Raw genomic sequence first — 21,848 nt, forward strand, 5'->3', positions numbered from 1 at the left:
CTTTATATCTGTTACGGTGTCCCTCTTTAGTGTTAATGACCTGGTTCATCCCCATATATGTTTGACACAGGCAATGCAGCCTGCCATTTTGGAATGTGTTGGTACTTATAGTGAAGATAATATATCTATCACTTAAAGATTATGTAGGTTTATACTTGTATAAATACAGTGTGTATTTGCAGCTAATCGTTTTTGCATTAGTGTATACTTATGATGGTATATTATTTGACACGCTTTAGAATAGCTGCTTCATGGGTTTAGGAGCTGGTTGTCATACATTAAGTGCTTAGTGCCTACTAGCAGTTAAGAACCCTCCATAGTAAAGAGCTTGGTGCAAGATAATTTGAGGTATTAACTCTGAAGTCTCAACATTGGAGTTTAGTGCCTGGCAGCAATTTGGAAATATTCTGAAATCAAGTGCTTTGCACTTGGTGCAATAGTTTGGAACATTGGCTCCGAGGTATTTGTCATTTGAGGCAACTATGGGGGTTCTAAATAAAAGTAAATGGCTTTGTTGACTTTATAAATACCACTTCTATATTGCAATCGAGCTACATTTGCTCAAAGCTAGGCACTCGACCTCTGAAATCAGACTGCCAAAATGATTAAACATCGTCCTATGGCTGTACCACACTGCGTGAAAGACATAATACCTAGCAGTAATTATGAACAATCCATAGTAAAGTGCTAGGGGTTTTAGTGCAGAATAGTTAAAACCAGTAACACTAGAAATAGCATTTGATTTGTGGGATCAGGCTATTAGCTCATTATTAAATATCCTACTGGGACTGGGTGGAGGTCCGTAGGAGACATAGTGCAAAACTTTCAATAAAGTGCTTGATTGCTCAATCGTATGGTTATATGATTAAGTGCATAGGGCTTGACATTATTTGTATTACTAAGGCCTGCATTACTCTAAGGAGCCTCAACCTCTAACTCCCATGTGATAAACTAATGACATTCTAATGAGAAATCCCGTACCAGGCATTCAAATCAAACAATTACTGCTTATGATCTTTATTCCGCTAAAATAATTTGTTATATGGGAGGGTAAAATTGAAGCACAAAGTATATGGGCCATGCAAAACATTAATTTGCATCGAAAACATATACATGAAAATACATTATAATTAATTTAAAATCAACCTGTTCATCACTATTGCATCTAGTAAATTGCACATAACGTATAGAAACTAACATAGCATTTTGGGAACAAAGGGAGGCAGAGAGAATTTTTAGACAAGATTTGGTGGTTAGTCTCCCACAAAAGTGTATAGTTTATTCATCCTTGTGTCCTTTGGGAGTCTTAGAATCATAATCAATAATGTATCTGCAATCAGCTTGTCCAAGTCTTCCTTCTCTGTTGCCTCCCCTTGGATGGTGGGATATTGCATTGATGGCAAAATAATTGAATCAAGAAATGTCTCCTTGGTGTACCTCTTCAAAATGTTTGGACAAATATTGCCATTTTTAATTGCTCTCAGATGTTGTATTTTGGCTGTTACCTCCAACTCGGTGCTACCAATGTACCATAATTTGCAGTTACATGAAATTGCTGCATATACAACGAATTTAGTCATGCATGTAATTAACTTCTTGATTTTAACTTCTCATCCTGTGCGTGGATAGTCGTAGCTTTTGACATTGGCCCCAAATTGGCAGGCCTTACATTTGGTACATTTGTAGACGCCAATGGGTTTATCCATTAGCCACCCTGTTGGTGCTGGCGGAACGGCCGATTGGAATAGACTTAGTGACAGTTTTGATTGTATTGATGCAGTTTTTCTAAAGGTTACACTTGCATTTGCTTGAATGTGAGGACGGACATCCTGGTCTCTGGTTAGGAGATGCCAATGTTTTCCTGGGATCCGTTGCACCTCTTTAGCTCCGTCGTTGAAGGTTTTAATAGACCTAATGCATTTGGTCGAATCTTGGGGCTTCAGACTTTTTATACTTCCTATGGTGAGTACATCACTTCTGGTCTGCTTTGAGCATTTGTGATGCACCTTACTGATGATTACTTTCGAATATCCTCTTGCATGAAACCTGGCAGCTGCTATTTGAGTTTTTCTCACAGGTTCTTTTCTTTGCTGCAATTTCCCTTAAGGCGTAGGAACTCTGTAGGGTATACTGGTTTTCAGGTTGGTGGGGTGTGCACTAGTAGCATGTAGTACTGAGTTGGTGCTGGTTTCCTTACGGTATATAGTTCAGTAGTGATTGTGCCTCCTACTATCTTGATTTTAATATTCAGATATACTATCTCCTCTCTTTTGTGCTGTTCTGTGAATCTCAGGTTATCATCGTTTGTGTTGAGGAGTTAAAAATATTCCAGCCAGTCTGCATCTGTTCCGTCCCATAAGATAAATGTGCAATATTTCATTTGAGCCAAGTCTCACATTCCACAACGCCACCTAGTAACTATTGCTGAAGTATACCGCCAGTTCAGAGCCACACCAGCAAGGCATTGTGGGTATGCAAATTAGCTCAGAGCCAAGCCGCTAGCTTCAGTAAATGTTCACTAACTTACACAGCAGTGCTACTCTCTCTACTATAGTTGGGTATCAAGTTCAAAAGGAAATCCCAAAATTGGATTGCTAATAACTTTGACTTGCATGACGGATTTGACTAATATTCTGCAAACAATATGTTTGTCATAGGAGCTCCCCACCCACTGACTGGAATTCTCGGAAAGAATTGTTAAAAAAATTAAAAAGTTATTAATAAAACAAAAAACACTTTTTGGCCTACTCACCTTTATTTCCCCATAGAGGAAAAAGTCACAATTTCTGCACAGCGCACAGCTAAAACCGCTGGAACGAATTGAACCAGGTACAAAACAATCTTGGGCACAAAACATTGACTCGATTTCTGGGAGAGGTCTGGGGTTATTACATTCAGTAATTGTTAAAATATTTGATGGAGAATGGGGTCCCCCCCTTCTCCCAAAAGAACAAGTTACTTACCAACTGTAACGTTCTTTCTGGATGTTCCTCCTACGTATTCCTCATCTTAGATATATCCTTACCTTCAGCTATGTTGCTTCGGAAAAAAAAAAATAATTCTCTCCACCAGAGGGTGCTCTGTTCGAGGCTGCAGCATCGATGTCCCTCGGTGGCATCCATCAAGTGCCGACGTCATCCGCTGTATAAATGCCTCGAACCGCACCCGTTGGCCTCAGTTCTGTTTTTCGTATATTAGCCAATGGATTGTAGATAATGGCATGTCTCTTTTGACCCCAAGCTTTAAAGGAACTTTGAGTGTAAACCATGTAAACTGTACTGTGGGGTAGGGTGGAAGGGTCGATGAAGAATACGTGGGAGGAACATCCAATCGAAAGAACGTTACAGTTGGTAGGTAACTTTCTTTTAATGGATTGCGTCCTCCCACATATTCCTCATCTTAGATAGACTCCCAAAGCAGTTTTGTATTGGATGAGGGAGAACAGAGATATTAATCATGTACAGAAGGAAGTAATGATATAGCAAAGAGACCTCCCTGTGAAGAAGTCGAATCTAGGGCATAGTATTCCATAAATCTGTGAATGGATGACCAGGTGGCTGCTGCACAAATATCTTGCACTGGGACACCCCTTTGAAGTGCTGCTGAAGTCGCCATGCCCCTGGTTGAATGAGCTCTCAGCCCATTTGGAGGATCTTTCCCAGACAATCTATAACATTCAGTGATAGCCAAAATTATCCATCTCGACAATGTTTGCTTAGTCACTGCCAGCCCCAATTTACGGCCAGTGTATCCCACAAAGAGTTGGTCACACTGACGTAATTTTGCCAGTCTTGAAATATAGAAACTAAGAGCCCTCCTAGGGTCGAATCTGTGTAGTCTTTCCTCCTCCTTACTTGCGTGAGGGGGGGGGTAAAAAGCAGGCAGTGTGTTTTTTTGTGACAGGTGAAAGTCAGCCACCTTTTGGCAGAAAAAGAGGGTTTGAACCTAAGAACAGCCTTATCTTTGTAAAAGACGGTGTGAGGAGGTCTGCTAGAAAGCGTATGCAACTCACTCACCCTGTGGGCTGATGTAATTGCCACTAGAAGAACAAGTTACTTCTTACCTTGTAACATTCTTTCGACGGGATGTTCCTCCGACGTATTCCTTATCTTAGTTATCTCCTTCCAGCTCTGCTGGCCTCGGAAAATTTTTCTCTAGAGGGTGCTGCGCGTCGACGTCCTCCGAGTCGATGTCCCTCGCCAGCCGCCGTATCGACGTCGACGTCATCCTGCCTATAAAGGCCGCGCGCAGTGTCCGTTGCTCAGTTCCGTTTTGTAGCCCACAATAATTCTTTCTGGACTAAACTAATCACCCTGAAGGAGCGTAAGCTGCAACAACAAGGGAAGTAGAACTGCGGGGATGGATGGGAGGGTCGATAAGGAATACGTCGGAGGAACATCCCGTCGAAAGAACGTTACAAGGTAAGAAGTAACTTGTTCTTCGAAGGGATTGTGTCCTCCGACGTATTCCTCATCTTAGATAGGCTCCCATAGCAGTATTCTATTATTGGAGGAGGGAGTATTGACTTCACTCTGTCTTCTATTGATGAATAGAGTGCAGTACAGCCCTTCCAAACCTAGTCTCTTGACTGGAGGAGGAATCCAAGTTGTAAAATCGTGTAAAGGTATGGATAGACGACCATGTAGCGGCCGCACAGATGTCTTTAACCGGCACACCTCTTTTGAGGGCCGATGAAGCTGCAATACCTCTGGTCGAATGAGCCCTAAGGTTTTGAGGGGGCTCTTTCCCTGCCAGTTTATAACATTCCAGAATGGCTAGAATGATCCATCTGGAAATGGTCTGCTTAGTTATTGGTAACCCCAGCTTGTGACCTGTGTAACCTACAAACAGCTGGTCTGCCTGTCTTATCATGGCTAGTCTACTGATGTAAAAACTTAAAGCCCTTCTAGGGTCTAGCCTGTGTAACCTCTCTTCATCTTTCCCCGGATGAGGAGGAGGATAGAAAGATGGTAGGGTAATCTTCTGAGTGATATGGAATTCAGAAACCACCTTTGGGAGGAAATTAGGCTTCACTTGCAGGACAACTTTGTCTTTGTGAAAGATTGTATGAGGGGGTTTACAAGAAAGAGCTTGTAATTCGCTCACCCTTCTAGCAGATGTAAGTGCTATTGATAAAACAGTTTTAAGGGTAAGGAATCTTAACGAACAAGAATGGAGTGGTTCGAAAGGTGAGCCCATCAGGAAAGTTAGGACTAAGTTTAAATCCCACAGGGGAACTTGGAATGGCCTTGGGGGATAAACATTGGTTAACCCCTTTAGAAACTGTATTACCAAGGGTAACTTGAAATAGGATGGTTCTTCCGCAGTGCGCTTATAGATGGATAGCGCTGCGAGATAGCCCTTAATGGTGCCAACTTGAAGGCCTGAATTCGCCAAATATAGTAGGAAGGACAAAACCATTGGTGTACCACATGAAAAGGGGTCGATACTCTGTTCTCTACACCAGCTGCAAAATCTGTTCCAACGGCAGCGGTATAAAGACTTTGTTGCTGGCCTCCTTGCCGAAAGCAACACCTCCATAACATCATCAGGGAGGTCCCAATCCTTGTACTTCAGCCTTTCAGAAGCCAAGCGTGAAGGTTGAGGGTTTTGATGTCTGGGTGGAGAACCAGACCTCCCTTCTGTGAGAGTAGGTTCTCTCTGAGTGGAAGTCGAATTGGAGGGCAGATGGACAAGTCTAGAAGGTCCGGGTACCACGTTCTCCTGGCCCAATCCGGGGCAATTAGGATCATGGTTCTCCGGAATCTTCTCAACCTCCTGATCATTTGAAGAATGACAGGGACCGATGGGAACGCGTACGGAAGCGAAACTCCCAGTCCACTATGAACAGATCGCACTTCCTGTTGACGCTGGTGGCGAACAGATCCACCTGAGGGTTCCCCAAAGGGCGAAGATCTCTTGAAGGACTTCCTGAGCTAGTTCCCACTCGTGGGAAACTGTACTCTGCCTGCTCAGAGCGTCCGCTGTCAAGTTCTTCTCTCCGGCTAGGTGAACTGCCGATAGAGAGATTCCTTCTTGGATTGCCCAAAACCAGAGCTGCATCGCCTCTCTGCACAGGGGTAGTGATCCTACGCCTCCTCTTTTGTTGAGGTAATGCATGGCCACCGTGTTGTCCGTCATTATCAGGACATTTTTCCCTTGTACAGCTGGCAGGAACGCCTTCAGCGCAAGTCTGATGGCTCTCAGCTCTAACAGGTTGATATGTAGTCTGGACTCCGATGGAGACCAACGACCGCTGATGGTCAAGTCGTTGGCGTGGGCTCCCCACCCCGTGAGTGAGGCATCTGTGACTACTGTTATCTCCGGCCAGGGTTGCCAAAACTGTTCTCCTTTCAGAATGTTCTCCTGACAGGCCCACCACTGAAGGTCTCGAGCCACCCTGTCGGGAACCTGAAGAAGATCTGTCTTTCTTCCTGAGAATTGTGACCACTGAGTCCTCAGTGCCCACTGGAGGGATCTCATTCTCAGGCGAGCCTCTGGCACTAGGAAAATGCAGGATGCCATGAGGCCTAGCAACCTCAAAAAGTCGAAGGCTGGGAGACGTTGGGCATTTTGGAACTTGGTAACCATCTGTAGAATATCTTGAGCCCTCACCTCTGGTGGCGAGGCTTTTCCCAGGGAAGTGTCCAGGATCGCTCCGATGAACTGGAGTCTCTGCGATGGTATCATTTGTGACTTCTTTAAATTGAGGGAGAAGCCCAGTTTGTGAAGGGAGTGGCACACGTGATTTAGCTGGATCTGAGCTTGTTCCGAAGATACAGCCCTGATCAACCAATCGTCCAGGTAGGGGTAGACGTGAATCCCTTCCCTCCTTAGACTTGCAGCCACTACCGACATCAGCTTGGTGAAGACCCTCTGGCGGAGGTCAGCCCAAATGGCAGCACTCGAAATTGATAATGAGAGTTGCCAATTGGGAACCTCAGGTATTTCCTGTGTTTGAGATGGATAGGCACATGGAAATAAGCGTCCTGAAGGTCCAGAGATACCAACCAGTCCTGGAACTGAAGGGCCTGGAGGATCTGAGAAAGAGTGACCATCTTGAATTTGTCTTTCCTGGGGAATTTGTTCAATTCTCGCAAGTCCAAGATGGGTCTCAGTCCTCCGTCTTTCTTTGGAATGAGAAAGTAAGGGGAGTACCAGCCCTTGTTCCTCCCCGCTACAGGTACCGGTTCTATGGCACCTTTCTCTAGCAGGTCCAAAATTTCCTGCAAGAGGAGCGGATCTGGAGCTTTCTGAGAGCTGATCCCCGGTGGATGACTCTGAGGTATGCGTAGGAAAGGCAGGCAGTAACCTTGGGCAACTGTTTCCAATGCCCAAGCATCTGACGTGATAGCCTGCCATTCCGCCAGATGTTGACTCAACCTGCCTCCTACAGGTGTCCTGTGAGGGAAGTCCTCAGAGTGGTTTTGGGGCGGCTGATGCAGATGCCGATGGTAAAGAGGCACCTGCTGTTGCTGCGGCTTTTGAATATCTACCCCATCCACCTCGAGTAGTTCTTCTTTGTCCCCTTTGAGCCGGTCCTCCTCTACCTCTTCCGAATGCGGAGTAGAAGCGAAAGGACTTGCCCCTCGCATAGGTTCCTGTGGGACGAAAAGGTTTCTGACGGATTGCAGCGCCTAGGGATTTTGCTGCTGCTTTTGAAGTTTGCAGTTTCTCTAAACTGTCATCCGCCTTTTTCCCGAACAAAGAAGAGCCATCGAATGGCATGTTCAAGAGCCTGGCTTGCACATCTGGGGCAAAACCAGACTCTCAACCAAGCGAATCTCCTGGTTGTTGTACTTGCCGCCATTGCTCTGCTGATACTGTCAGCTGAATCAATGCCCGTCTGGAGGGATTCGCACATAGCGTCTTTACCGTCCTGTATGATATTCAGGAAAGCCTCCCTTTCTTCTCCCTCCGGGATGCAGTCAGCCGCTGTAGAAGCACACTCCCAAGGTGTATGGCTGAATCTAGCAAGGGTGCAAGTAGCATTAACAGATTTTAACGCCATGCTACATGCCGAAAAAACTTTCTTTGCCATAGCATCATATTGCGGGACGGTAGGATAAGCCGTCTTGACATCAGTAGAAGATGCTGCCTGTACCACCAGACTTTCTGGGGATGGGTGTTTTGACAAAAACTCTGGGTCTGTAGAAGATACCCTGTATTTTGTAGACAGTTTTTTATTTACTGCCGGGACGACATCTGGGGTTTCCCAGTTCGTCATAATCTTCCTCTGAAGAGCTTTATGAAAAGGCACCACAGGATCCTCCTGTGGGCCTTTGTCAAGAATATCCGTGAGGTCATCTTGTTGGAAAGATTGTGAAGGTGCAGACCACCCCATAAACTCTGTGATCCTGGCCATTAAGGCTCTATAGGGGGTTTAAGCATGCTCCCCCGGGCTGGCTTAGCAAACTCCACCTCAGGGGAAGTGTCTAACCCACTTGCCTCATGTAAGGAATCATGAAGATCCTTTAACCTGCGTTCTTCAGAGGAAAGTTCCTCTCTAATTGGGGTTACAGGTCCCTGCAACTCAAATGTGTCTTCCTGTTCAGACAATTCACCCTCTTCCATAATTGAGGACATAGTTCTCAATTGTTCTGAACTCATAAAGGGTGTAAACCCCATTTCCAAGGCAGAGGGTGCCGAACTTGTCATAATCGGCCTCGAAAACGTCGATGTCGTCGATGTCGAAGGCTTCGAGCGTGGCGTCGAAAACAAAGGCGGAGGCCTCGATGACCTCGACAGAATTGGGATTCTGCTCGACAATCTCGACGCCATCGAGGACCTGGGGATAGTCACTGGGTGTGTCGTAACCGTGACTTTTCTTGGCGTCGACGCCGGTGTCGAAGCTGGCGTCGAGTCAACAGACCCGTGTGTCGAAGGTCCCTTCGACAACGGCGTCGAAGACACCGACCTCGGCGTCGACGGAACCTTCGTCGACTGCGTCAACGGAACCTTCGACGAAGGTTTTGAGGTCATAGTCCTACTCGAGAGTTCGAGACGCGCTCGAGAGGTTTCCTTCGCCGGGTACTGCGACTCGCGGCGTTTTTGACCTTCGGGTCTTTCGACCAGAGCATCGCTCTCGGCAGTCTTCGAGGGGGTCGAGGCCGCTTTCTCGAAGACGCTCATCATATTTTTGCGGAATTCCTCCCATTCAGCCCGGGAACTATGTTTCGTGGGGCAAGGGATTCTCTTTGGAGAAACAGAGGAAGAGGAAGACGGAGAAGGGGATCTTCGACATCTCCTCTTCGAGTGCTTCGATCTCGAGGAGTGATGGGACCCACTCCGAGACCTGGAGCGCGAATGGTGACGAGGAGATGAATGTCATGGACATACAGTCCTCGCACTCCGAACAATGGTGTTCAGCTCCCAAACACCACAGACAAACTCTGTGAGGGTCAGTCAGCGACATCTTTTCCCCACAATCTCGGCATTTTTTGAAGCCGGATCGAGGAGTTGTCGGTTCCGACGAAGAAGCCATCGAGTACGGTATCGAATAACTCGAGGTAAATAGGATTAACCTGACAAAAACTGAGCAACGGTATTCCGAGGCACTGAGTAAGTGCGGAAAAACGGAACTGAGCAACGGACGCTGCGCGCGGCCTTTATAGGCAGGATGACGTCGACGTCGATACGGAGGCTGTCGAGGGACATCGGCTCGGAGGACGTCGACGCGCAGCGCCCTTTAGAGAAAAATTTTCCAAGGCCAGCAGAGCTGGAAGGAGATATCTAAGATAAGCAATACGTCGGAGGACACAATCCCTTCGAAGTATGTTTTTTAAGTAAGGAGCATTAACGGACAAGAATGCAAAGGCTCAAACGGGATGCATGTGAGGAACTTTAATACTACGTTTAAGTCCCACACAGGTACTTGAAAAGGTATTGGAGGAAACACATTATTAAGATCTTTTAAGAATTGCGTAATCAAGGGTATTTTGAAATAAGATTCTTCCTCCAAGGAGCGCTTACAAATGGATAGTGCTGCTAAATAACCCTTTATTGTGCCAACCTGGAGCCCCAGATTGGGCAAGTGAAGCAGAAAAGACAATATTGTGGGAATATTACACTAAAAAGGGTCCACATTCTAATCTTTACACCAGTTACTGAACTTATTCCAACGACACCGGTACAGAGATTTAGTTGCTGGTCTTCTGGCCGAAAGCAAAATCTCCATAACGTCATCCGGAAGGTCCCAATCCTTGTATCTCAGCCTCTCAGAAGCCATGCGTGAAGGTTGAGTGTTTTGACCTCTGGATGGCGAACCCGACCTTCCTCTCTTGAGAGCATGTCCTCTCTTTGTGGAAGTAGTATTGGAGGGCAGATGGACATGTCCAGAAGGTCCGGGTACCATGTTCTCCTGGCCCAATCAGGGGCAATTATGATCAGGGATTTGCTGGACCTCCTTAGCCTCCTGATTACTTGAGGGATCACAGGGACTGGAGGAAACGCGTACAGGAGTGGAAATTCCCAGTCCACCACAAACATCTCCTAGAGCTCCTTTCGGAGGAAATTCCCTTGAGTAGTACAGTTCACACTTCCTGTTGACACTGGTCACGAACAGATCCACTTGAGGGGTTCCCCAAAGGGCGAAGATCGCTTGAAGGACTTCCTGAGCTCATTCCCACTCGTGGGAGACTGTGCTATGCCTGCTTAAAGCATCCACCGCTGTGTTTTGCTCTCCCGCTAGATGAACTACCGACAGACATCCCTTCTTGTATCGCCCAGAACCAGAGCTGCCTTGCTTCTCTGCACAGTGGAAGTGACCCTACACCACCTCTCTTGTTGAGGTAGTACATGACTACTGTGTTGTCTGTCATTATCAGGACATTCTTTCCCCATACAGAGGGCAGGAAGGCCTTCAGCCTTCTGATTGCCCTGATCTCCAATAGGTTGATGTGTAGTTTGGACTCCAATGGAGACCAACGACCGCTGATGGTCAACTTGTTGGTGCGAGCTCCCCACCCTGTGAGTGAAGCGTCCATCACTACCGTTATCTCTGGCCATGGTTGCCAAAAAGATTCTCCCTTGAGGATATGTTCTCTACAAGCACACCATCGAAGATCTGACATTTCCTTTGAAAATTGGGACCATTGAGTCCTGAGGGCCCATTGAAGGGATCTCATCCTCAATCTGGTTTCTGGCACCAGAAAAATGCAGGATGCCATAAGACCGAGCAACCTGAGAAAATCGAAGGCCAGTAGATGCTGGGCATTCTGGAATTTTGTTACCATCTGCAGAACGTGGTGAGCTCTCTCTTCGGGAGGCGAGGCTTTGCCCGAGCAAGTATCCAGGACTGCTCCGATACACTGGAGTTTCTGTGATGGTATCATGTTTGACTTTAAGTTCAGAGAAAAGCCCAGTCTGTGAAGGAAGTGGCAGATGTTGGATAGATGCTCCTGGGCTTGTTCGGGAGAACGTGCCCTGATCTACCAATCGTCCAGGTAGGGGTAGACGTGAATTCCCCTTATCCTGAGCCCGCTACCACCACCGCCATCAACTTGGTGAAAACTCTCGGGCGGAGGTCACCCCGAAAGGCAGAACTTGAAACTGATAGTGAGAATTGAAATCGCAAACCTCAGGTACTTCCTGTGTTTGAGATGTACTGCCACATTAAAGTAAGCATCCTGAAGGTCCAATGATACCAACCAGTCTTGGAGTTGGAGAGCCTGAAGGATATGAGAGAGTGTGACCATCTTGAACTTGTCCTTCCTGAGGAACTTGTTCAAGTTTCTCAAGTCTAAGATGGGTCTCAATCCTCCGTCCTTCTTTGGTATAAGGAAATATGGGGAATACCAACCCTTGGGACTCTCCACTACAGGTGCATGTTCTATTGCACCTTTCTGTAGCAGGGTTAAGATTTCCTGCAACAGGAGCGGGTCTGGATGTTTGGCAGAGTTGTATCCCGGCGGGTGATTGAGGTTTCTTTTGAAAAGGAAGTTAGTAACCCTGGCATACTGTCTACAGTGCCCAAGCATCTGCAATTATGCCCCGCCATTCTTACAGATGCTGCGAGATCCTGCCTACCAACGGGGGTCTTGTGGGTCAAAACCTCCGAGTGGCTTTACGGCAGCTGCAGCAGTGGCTGAAGGGACAGTTGCCGTTAATGGGGCAGATCTAGTACCTTTGCCTCACCCTGAGCAAATGTCTTTTGTCCTCTTTAACTGGCCTCTCCCCTTCCCTTTCCAAATGAGGAATAAAGGGACGACCCCTCCAGGAAGATGAGCCTGTGTAAGGGCGTTGTTGAGGTTGTCGTATATCAGCACCAAGTGATTTTGCTGCCGCTTTGGAGGTCTGCAGCTTCTCCAAACTTTCATCCGCCTTGCTGCCGAACAACCTTGACCCGTTAAATGGCATATTTAGAAGTCTTGCCTGCACATCTGGTGCAAAACCTGACTTCCTCAGTCACGCAAACCTACGTAGCACAGTACTAGACGCCATGGACCTACTGATGCGGTCAGCCGTGTCCACAGGGTGTATGTAAATCTTGCAAGGGTGCAAGTTACATGTGTAGATTTTAATGCCAGCCTCCCCGGAGAAAAAAATCTTTTGGGACCATGCACCGATCTTCTTATCATCCCTATCTGGGGAAATTGTAGGATATGCCGCATTCCTAGTAGAGGTAGCCGCCTGAACTACAAGACTCTCAGGTGATGGGTGTTTACTCAAATATTCAGGATTTGAAGAACATGGTCTGTATTTTGAAACATATTTTTTATTTACTGCCGGAGTAGACTCAGGGTTTTCCCATCCAGTGGTCACCTTCATTTGTAGAGCTACGTGAAAAAGGAGTATGGGGTCTTGTTGAGGTCCCCCCGAAAGGATGTCAGTCATATCATCCTCCTGATAAATAGGTGAATTTCTGCTTCACCCCATAAATTCAGGTACCCTGTTCATTAACTTTCTGTATCCTGCATCTGCATGCTCAGCCGGGTCAGGCTTTTCAGATTCATATTCTGGAGATGTGTCCAGACCACTTGCTGACTGCAAGCACTCATAAGTCTGCCATCTTAGATTGAGGATCAATGAACTCCTCAGGGACCTGTTTTGTACCAAATTTCACACCAGCTGGTGAAACATCTTCGTCTGCTGATGAACCTCCCTCATAAATGGAGGACATGGTTATAAAAAGAAATCTTACCTACTTTCAGGGTGAAGCAATTTCAGGTGGCATAGACTTCGACAGATTTTGCAACAGGAATGAACAAATACGTCGACAAGGGCATCAATGGCATCGACGTTATAGGTATCGCCTTCGATACCGTTGAGGTAACCTTCGACACTTTCGAAGGAATTGTCGACGCTGTCAACACCGTCGAAGGAGCCTTTGACACTGTTGACTGTGCACTCGACATAACCTTCTTGGAATGGTCTGTCGACATCCTGTGCTCGATTGCCTTGACAGAGGCTTCGAGGAAGTCTTTGACGAGGATTTTAATGGCGGATGAGTATCCGATGCCATTTTATCGAGTACTAACCCGATTTCTGCACCGTTAGGTGTTTTTTATGAGGTGTCGGGGAAGACTCCCTGGATGACACCCTCACCCGATTTTCTTGTCTTAGATATTACCACGTCACTCTTTGTATGAGCAGGGTGTCTGGGTCGCATCCTCAAAGATCTTTAGCATATATATTCTGAAGGTTTCCCACTTTTTTGGGCAATCATGTTTTGACGGACATGTGATAACTTCCTCAGACGACGTCGAGGAAGTGTTTTCTTCGCCTTTTTTGAGGAAGAAGAAGAGGACTTCCTGGATCTACTCCTCGAACTAGACTTTTTGGGTTTGTGACGTCTTAAAGAAGACTCGGCCGAGTCTCTTTTCCCCCACGAAGAAAACTTCGAGGACTCCTCCCCCACCGCCAGTTTACTTCTCCATTCCTTTAATGCTTTATGAGTCATCGATTGACAGGAACTGCACTCGTCTAAACGGTGGTCGGAAGCGAGGCACCAAAGGCAATTCCGATGGGTGTCACCCAGCGACATTTTCCTCCCACATTTCTGGCATTTTTTTAATCCAGTCTTTGGCGTGGAAGGATTTGATGATGACAACATATTCACGAACTGAAGCGCCGTTTTCTCGCTCCAAAGCTAAGCTAACGGAAAAACGGAACTGAAGCCAACGGGCGCGGCTCGAGGCATTTATACAGCGGATGTCGTCAGCGCTCAACGGATGCCGCCGAGGGACATAGACGCTGCAGCCTCGAGTAGAGCCCGGTGGTGGAGAGAAATTTATTTTCCAAAGCAGCAAAGCTGAAGGTAAGGATATATCTAAGATGAGGAATACGTGGGAGGACAATCCATTCGAATTATAGTTATCTTTGTGTCCCACAATGCATCAGTGAGGCTTTTCAGAAATGAAAAAGCTGCCATTTATTTTTGTTCGATGCAAGAGATAACTGGGGTTAGCTGAAAACGAAAAGTGGTAAAAATGCCATTTGGAGGAGGAAAAAGGATGAAAGGGCATCAGGCTAGAGGTGGGGATGAGGAAACAGAATACCATGAGAAATTGCGGCGATGGGGGGTGCGGGGGTAGGGGGTAGGTGAAGTGAGTGAGGACCAAGTTCAGAGCTAAAAAAAATTCACCTAAACAGGGTTATAATGGGGATAACTTGGGTTATACTAGAGGAAAATGCTCTAAATGGGTGGAATTTTTGTGTGGATATAACCTCTCCGTGCTGGAAGTGAAGGCTAGCACTGGTAAGGGTGATGTTTACACGTGGTCTAATGGAAATGTATACTGTTTTTGCCAGCCCATTGATCAGGAACATTTCCAGTCCCCTTACCGCTGATTTTCCCATGCTCAGTGATCATGCTACCCTTTCTTAGGCTATTGATCATTATAATGTTAAAAAACCTTTGAATGTTTCAGTTAATTTGCAGGGGAATCCATTAGTATGGACTGCCCACAATGTTGCAAGGTTTAACTGTACTCTTTGCCAGGATGATCACCCTATTGCTCTTTTGCTGTGACATCATGGTTGGGATATCCGTTCCATGGTTGATAAGGGTCGGACCTCATTTTACTCAGGTTGGGTAGTATTTTCCCAGAATCCCCTGGGTTTGGCCTTTTATGTTAACATTGAAAATAAAAAAGAAAGCCCGTCAGAGAGGGACTCAATTAATATATAGACTTTATTTGTTAACTGTTGATGGTAAGATCAGAGCTATAGAATCTCTCCACGCACAATATGGAAATTGGCATATAAACTAAAAACAGTTTTAACAATGCCAATTGGCGCTTTTTTGTATTGCTAAAATCAAATGGTAGCAGAAAATGTTGGCACATTTATAGGAAGTTCATGGCGGTTTATGCGCTCAAGAAACTCAATCCTACATCTGAAGAAAATTGGATCTTGCATATTACTAACTTTTATTTTGGACACTGGCAATCGGTAATGAGGCTGGACTGGACAATGGATATTCCCAACCCTCTGTTGAATGCTTTGAGAAAAAACATATGTTTTATCAATGATTTATAAAATCAAGTGTTTGCGAGCCCCTGGGCCTGATGGCCTTGTGAACATTGTGTTTAAGAGTAATCCTAAATACTGGGCCCATTTGCTCACATTAGTATATGTTAGGATTCTCAACAGAGGAAACATTCCAGCCAGTTGGCAGAAGTCTATTCTCATTCTAGCATTTAAAAAGGGGAATAGATCAGACCTCTTAAATTATAGACTCCTTGCAATGATCGATGCCAGTGAAAACATTTTCGCGGCTCTTTTGCTGTGAAAGTGAAATCAGTGGGTGGAGCAGCTTGGACTCTTAAGCAAATTTCAAACAGGCTTCAGAAGTGAACATAACATCTCACACAATATTTGGTTACTGCATTACATAATGGTTGATCTTCTTGGATGCCCTTGCAGGAGGCTCTACCTTTATGTCGATTACACCATCACGTTCGATGGCGTATCTCGCCTTATTTTATGGTGGAAACTTGCACTTTAGTTGTAGTCGACACTGATTTAGGGGGACAATTAACAAGATCTAGTCCGACTAATCGAGGTTTGAAGCAGGGGTGTATTTTGACACCCCCTGCCTTTTAACCTCCATGTGGCAGACATGGATGTTGCAATTAGATCATGCCACAATATCCCCCCTCGATTGGGGAAACAATCGTGTCTTGGATAGCATATGCTGACACTTATTATATCTCACCCCAATCGGAATGCAGTGTTTCATGAATGCTTTGTCCACCTTTGCCTTTGAAGACAAAATGAAAATCAATATCACTAAGACCAAGAAAATGATCTTGGGCAATCATTCTGGTAGGAGAATGAGTTTTTCTTGAAAGTTAGAGGAGGCAGTATTAGAAGGGGTAAAATCATACATCTACTTGGACATTCCTATTAAATCCTGCACTACTTCCCAATTTCTTGGCAATTTATGTCATCCAGAAGGTGCTTAAGAAATGGCTGGTGATTAGCCAGGAAAGGGGGATTATAATATTGAGTTTTTTTTGTGTGGAAAAAATCCTTCCTATTCTATGGTCTTAAGTGATTATAATCTCACTTGGTTACATGGTTCGATTTAATTGAGGGAACCCTTCTTTGCCCCAATGCCATACCTGTGGCGGCCCTGAGATAGGAGTTTGGCTTGCCTTCCCTTTTGGGCCTTTGCTTGATTCAACTTACTAAGTTTTTCACACATTTTGTTGAGCCTACAAGGAGGGTGATACGCTATTCAACCTCATTGCACATAATGAGCATAGTAACTCTCTGAATCAGTCCTATTGCGATTTAAAGCAATCAGTCACCTCTCTTGATTCGACTGGTCTCTCTTCCTAGCAATGCTAACGCTCTTGTCTTCTTCCCCGAGCTGAAAACTAAAACCATGGTTTGGGACAGATCCAAAAATGTCATTAAGTTAAACATCAAAAGAAAATATTCTGAGTATATCACTCAGGGGTTTCGCCCCAGAACCTCTTGTTCCTATCTGTTAAAACCTAGCTCTCATGATCTTAGACCCTTTATATGTTATTTGCGCGTTCACATCTTGCCCACATTTGAATACACAGGAGCTTGGCGAGGCATTTGTTGCGAGGAAAGGTGTTGTCACCTCTGATAGCACACCATTGAAAGCAGTCGACGCATCCTTATTGCATGTCCTCTGCTGTTTGAGAAATATGCTAAGGGTTTGTTAGGCAAAGTTTGTATGCAGTACCCTCTGGGAACACTACAAACAACTCTGACAACAGGTATAGGAAACCCAACCTTTGGTATAAGCTTGTACTACACAGTTTTGGTAGCGTGTTGAGCAGCCAGGCTTATCTCAAGAAGGGTCAATGTGAGCTGTAGGGGAGTTACAGATATTCACAGTGACAAGTATTGAAATAAACTCTTACACACAAGGTTTCTTGAATAAACTATTATTAATGTATTTATCAGTCAGTTATAGTAAGCCTCCTTCTGAAGGGATCAATATGAAAAGTAACACACAAACACTTCAATACTATTCCCTCTTTGTTTCTAAATTAGTAAAGACCCTTTTGGGGTGGCCCACAGACACAACCTACACCCTCAGGTGACTTCAATAGCTAGGGTGCAGGGGGCATTAATATCTTACTGTTGCATTTAGAATACTGTTAGAAGTTGGTAAAAGGAAAAGGTTAGTAGAACAACAAGAGACCACTAATATTATTAAGCAGGCAAATACCTTTGGATCCGCTAAGCAGTCAGTCAGTATAATAGGCTAAGCCAAAGTGAATGGGCAAAAGTCTTATATAGTATGAAGCACTTCTGGTAGTTAAGTAGATAAGTCTTTGCACAATGTTTGAAGTCTTTGAAGAAAAGAAGAATCAGGGCTGCAAGCCATTAGACTTGAGGGTAGAAGATTCAAGCAACTCTAGAGCAAGAGGTAAGTTCTCCCAGACCTTTTACAGTACCTTTGTAGTGAAGAAAAGTGCAGCAGATGACTTCTGTTCCTGAGCCGCTCTGCAGATCTCACTGTTCCTGGGCCTCAGTCGTGGGGACAAGACAGAGGACTTCTGGGGACACCTGCACTGTAATGGGACGATCACTGCTCGCAACCGACAATCTTCAAATCAGTGGCTGTTCAGTGTTTCAGCTCCCTGTGTTTACCGCAAATAGCAACACTGCGGTTCGTGGCTGTCAAGATGGACTTTCCTTGCTTGTGGGGCCCCGCACTCTGCTGAGGGGGCTCAGATTCGGTCACTTCTGCTTCCTGGGAGTCCGGAGGATCTTCCTGGAGCACTAGGCCAGCTTAAAAGCAACGCAAACAATCTGGTGTTCCACTCCCTGGCTATACGGTTTCCAGCAGCAACTCTGTGGAAATTCAACCAGCTCCGAGAAGGATGCCCAGGTGACTTACTTTGGAGTTGATTGGTCCCACCAACTCAAGGTGAGAAGTCGTCCGTGCAGGGGCTTCTATGTTGATACAAATGTAGAGTTTCAGCACAGCAGCAGGGCTTCACCGGGCAAACCAACGGTCCAGGAGTTGCAGCAGGCGTCCTCTTCAAGTTCTTCTTCGGCTCCTTCGTCCAGTGGTCGACTGCCTTCCAAGCCAAAAGCCTCGCCTTTTATTCAGTTCTCTCCCATTAATTCCAGCACAGCTGTCAGTCACCCAGCAAGGTGGCTGTCCTTACTGGACAGTCAGCCGGCCAATCACTACAGAGTGCATTTGGGTCTCCTGGGAGTTTCGGGCACCTCCCTCACTTTCTGCCCACCCCAGACACCCTGAAGCCAGAGGCGGGCTTCACTCGTGAATCCCGCCAAAGGCAAAGCGAACAATGGGACCAAACCTGGTTTGGCGCGCAGAGTAAATCTCAAGAAGGCCCTTTCCACAAAGAAATGGTGAAGAAAGAAGACTGGGGCCATTTTGACAAAAATGGCAGCCTTGGGTGCTTTACTGCAGCTGCGAACGCAGTCCGGGGTAAATGCACACCACGGTAGTTAAAATGAAACCACTGCCACCAGCCATTCAGTGAGAAAGGGGTAGCATAAAAATGTTACATGAGAAGCTAGACAAAAGGGGATAATAAGTAACCCCTTGAGCACCCTATTGTAAGATAGTGTGTGCTGGGTCTAAAAAGTTACAAATGTAAGTAAAGTCAATTTCACTTTACTGCTCTTGGAATCAGTAGTTTATCCCAGAGAAGGTATTTAAACCTTTGGGAAATCTGAAAGAGTTCCCTGTGCCGCTGCACTGAAGGTGCTGTGTGACACAATGTAAAAGATGATGCCTATGGAGTTTGTCAGGCTCCATAACCAAAAGAATCACAAAGCTCAGAAATCACACTAAAGTAAAAGAGTGGGAAAAAAAAAACAAAATAAAAAATTTTAAAAAAAAGTCTCACTCTCTCCAGGTTAAAAAATAAACAAGTCCTCAAAATCCAGCAAAGTTGCTGGGATCTCTAAAGTGGAGGGAATTAGCACATTTCTCAGAATTCTCCCCTACAGGGTTATGGCAATTTTATTAGTTCTGTCGCTAGCTGGGAGTCTGATCAATTTTGGAGAGTCATTTATTCGGCTGAATCCCTTGTCATAACAGCTGCTGCTTTTTACATTTTCAAGGAAGCTCTTCGACATTTTAATGTAAAAACATTGTCTTGCTTATTGGCATTCTCTTAAATCTCTAATTTTAGTATTTTGTGGTTTCCTTTCCGTGTCTATTTTTCTTTTCTTTTTCTTAATGCACTTTAATAAAATAGAAAAAATAAAAAATAAAATGGGATCGGGAATCAAAGTGCGTCACACGAAAATAACCAGGGTTATTTGCGGGTGTTTACAGATAAAAGGGGTTATTTGTAGTACATTGCAAATATAACCCTGGTCACGGGAAAATATATTTTTTTTAAAAGTGAAATGAGATTAGTACCCCCCTCCCCCGCATCCCTCAAAAAGAGGAAATTCACAGCTACAGTGAGGTGGTGTGGGTGTTGGGGACAGTGAGGACTGTGGGTTGGGGGGGTGGTACTGGGTGTGGCCGAAGGATATGGGTTCTGGGTTACTTTAAGAAACCGAATGGTGCAACATGGAAGGCCATGTCTAGTGGGCCCCAACAAAACCTATTAGGGCAACATGTCAAGGGGTGCAATATGGAAAGTGGACATGGCCAAAGGCTGTGGCTAGTGTGGCCAAAAGAAACCTACTGGTGTGGCCACGGCCAAAGGCCATGGCTAGTGGGCCCGTTTAGGAACCCCTTTCGAAACAATATGTAGACTGGTCACGGCTGAAGGCTGTGGATACTGGGCATGGACGAAGCCCATGGCTAGCAAGAAAAAAGAAAAAAGTAGGTGTTTTAAAATATACAGTGGACACAGTCAAATGCCATGCTCAGTGGCCAGGGCGGAAGGCCCTGTCAAGTGGGCCCGATAGACATGTATAGTGGTCAAAGCCTTTGGCTGTGGCCACCTAGTGGGTCCCCAAGAAATATATTGGGGAGCATGTACAGTGGACACGGACAAAGGCCATGGCTAGTGGCCCACCAGTGCTTTAAAATATACAGTGGGAATGGCCAAAGGGCGTGCTCACTGGCCAGGGCCTTTGGGCCCGTCAAGTGGGCACGAAAGACATGTACAGTGGCCACAGCCGAATGGCGTGACCACCTAGTGGGTCCAAAAGAAACATATTGGGGGAACATGTACAGTGGACACAGGCGAAGCATTGGCCTGCTAGTGTTTTAAAATATAAAGTGGGAACGGCCAAAAGCCATGCTCAATGGCCAGGGCCAAAAGACCTGGCTAATGGACCAGAAAGACATGTATAGTGACCACGGCCAAAGGCCCTGGCAACATAGTGGGTCCAAGAGAACCATATGGTGGGGGAACATGTACAGTTGACCTGGCCGAATGCCATGGTTAGTGAGCCGGTAGCGTTTTAAAATATACATAAATTAAAACATGTTTAAATATATATATACACATAGCACAGAATCACCTAAATGTTTACTATATCGGTATGCTCTGTTTAGGAATCAGGAGTTCATAGATTACATAATATTCACTGTCCAAAGAACCACACTACATTTACAGCATTTGTAACAAAAACATGAACTAAAATGAGAGACACTACCAGGCAGCGAAACATTACATTCCAGGATGGCATCCTTCAATGGTATACAATTTAAGTTATGTTCCAAAGAAAGTTGACTGAAGGTCATATTTTTATATGACGCACCTGACCTCCCCAACCCCGGTCTGAAGTTTTCGCTTGAGTTCTGCCACTCTAGATGTGACTTGCTCAGGGTGAATTAAATTATTGGCCGTCTGGTCCCGGTGACGCTGAAGCTCTTTAAGTTGACTGTTCAAAGTGTTGTTATCCTCCTAAAAGAAAGATAGATGGTTGATAATTTAGAGAATGCATCACCAGCCCTGCAAAGTCTTACACTGAATCAGACATTTCCCATAAACCATGGATCAATGAAATATAGCAATTTGAGAAAAAGTAGATCTCTAAGCAAGCAGGCACAACCATTTTCAACGGCGTAGTTCAGAGAGATGTCTACAAGATTATTTCTAAATTAGGATCCCAACACTCCATTTCAAGCACACATGTAAACGCATTGGCCAAGAAGAACCACAAAACTGCCCCTTATAGAGCTCTAATGGCATGAGGCAAGGTTAGCAAGCATGACCATTAGACACAATTAGGAATAAGGGTCATCAAGCAGAATTAGCAATTTTGTCCATCAAGCATGTAATCAACAAGGTGGATTAGCAATACTGATGTTGACAACAAATAAAGTTAAAAAAAAATACTGATGTTGAGGCAGTGCATCTGCTATAGTCAATTGGGCTTCAAAGGCATATCCTCACCTCCAAATGGCTGTCAGGAATTCAAAGTATAAGGGTAGATAGGGTCACGTTAGGGAAGAGTCAACAAATTTG

The 21,848-nt window shown here is 45.3% G+C and overlaps 1 protein-coding gene across 4 annotated transcripts in view; it reads right to left on the reverse strand.

Annotated features, from left to right (window-relative positions):
* The window catches only part of CNTRL (centriolin), a 1,220,196-nt gene that overhangs the window by 826,198 nt on the left and 372,150 nt on the right, over nucleotides 1–21,848 (reverse strand). For all 4 annotated transcript variants that reach the window (XM_069609523.1, XM_069609522.1, XM_069609524.1 and 1 more), the window contains one exon: nucleotides 21,139–21,284. In XM_069609523.1, the coding sequence (XP_069465624.1) occupies nucleotides 21,139–21,284 (146 nt within the window). The remainder of the gene's footprint in view (nucleotides 1–21,138; nucleotides 21,285–21,848) is intronic.

The sequence above is a fragment of the Ambystoma mexicanum genome, chromosome 8 (assembly GCF_040938575.1).
Source record: "Ambystoma mexicanum isolate Mex_15411 chromosome 8, UKY_AmexF1_1, whole genome shotgun sequence".
In the NCBI taxonomy this organism is placed as follows: domain Eukaryota; kingdom Metazoa; phylum Chordata; class Amphibia; order Caudata; family Ambystomatidae; genus Ambystoma; species Ambystoma mexicanum.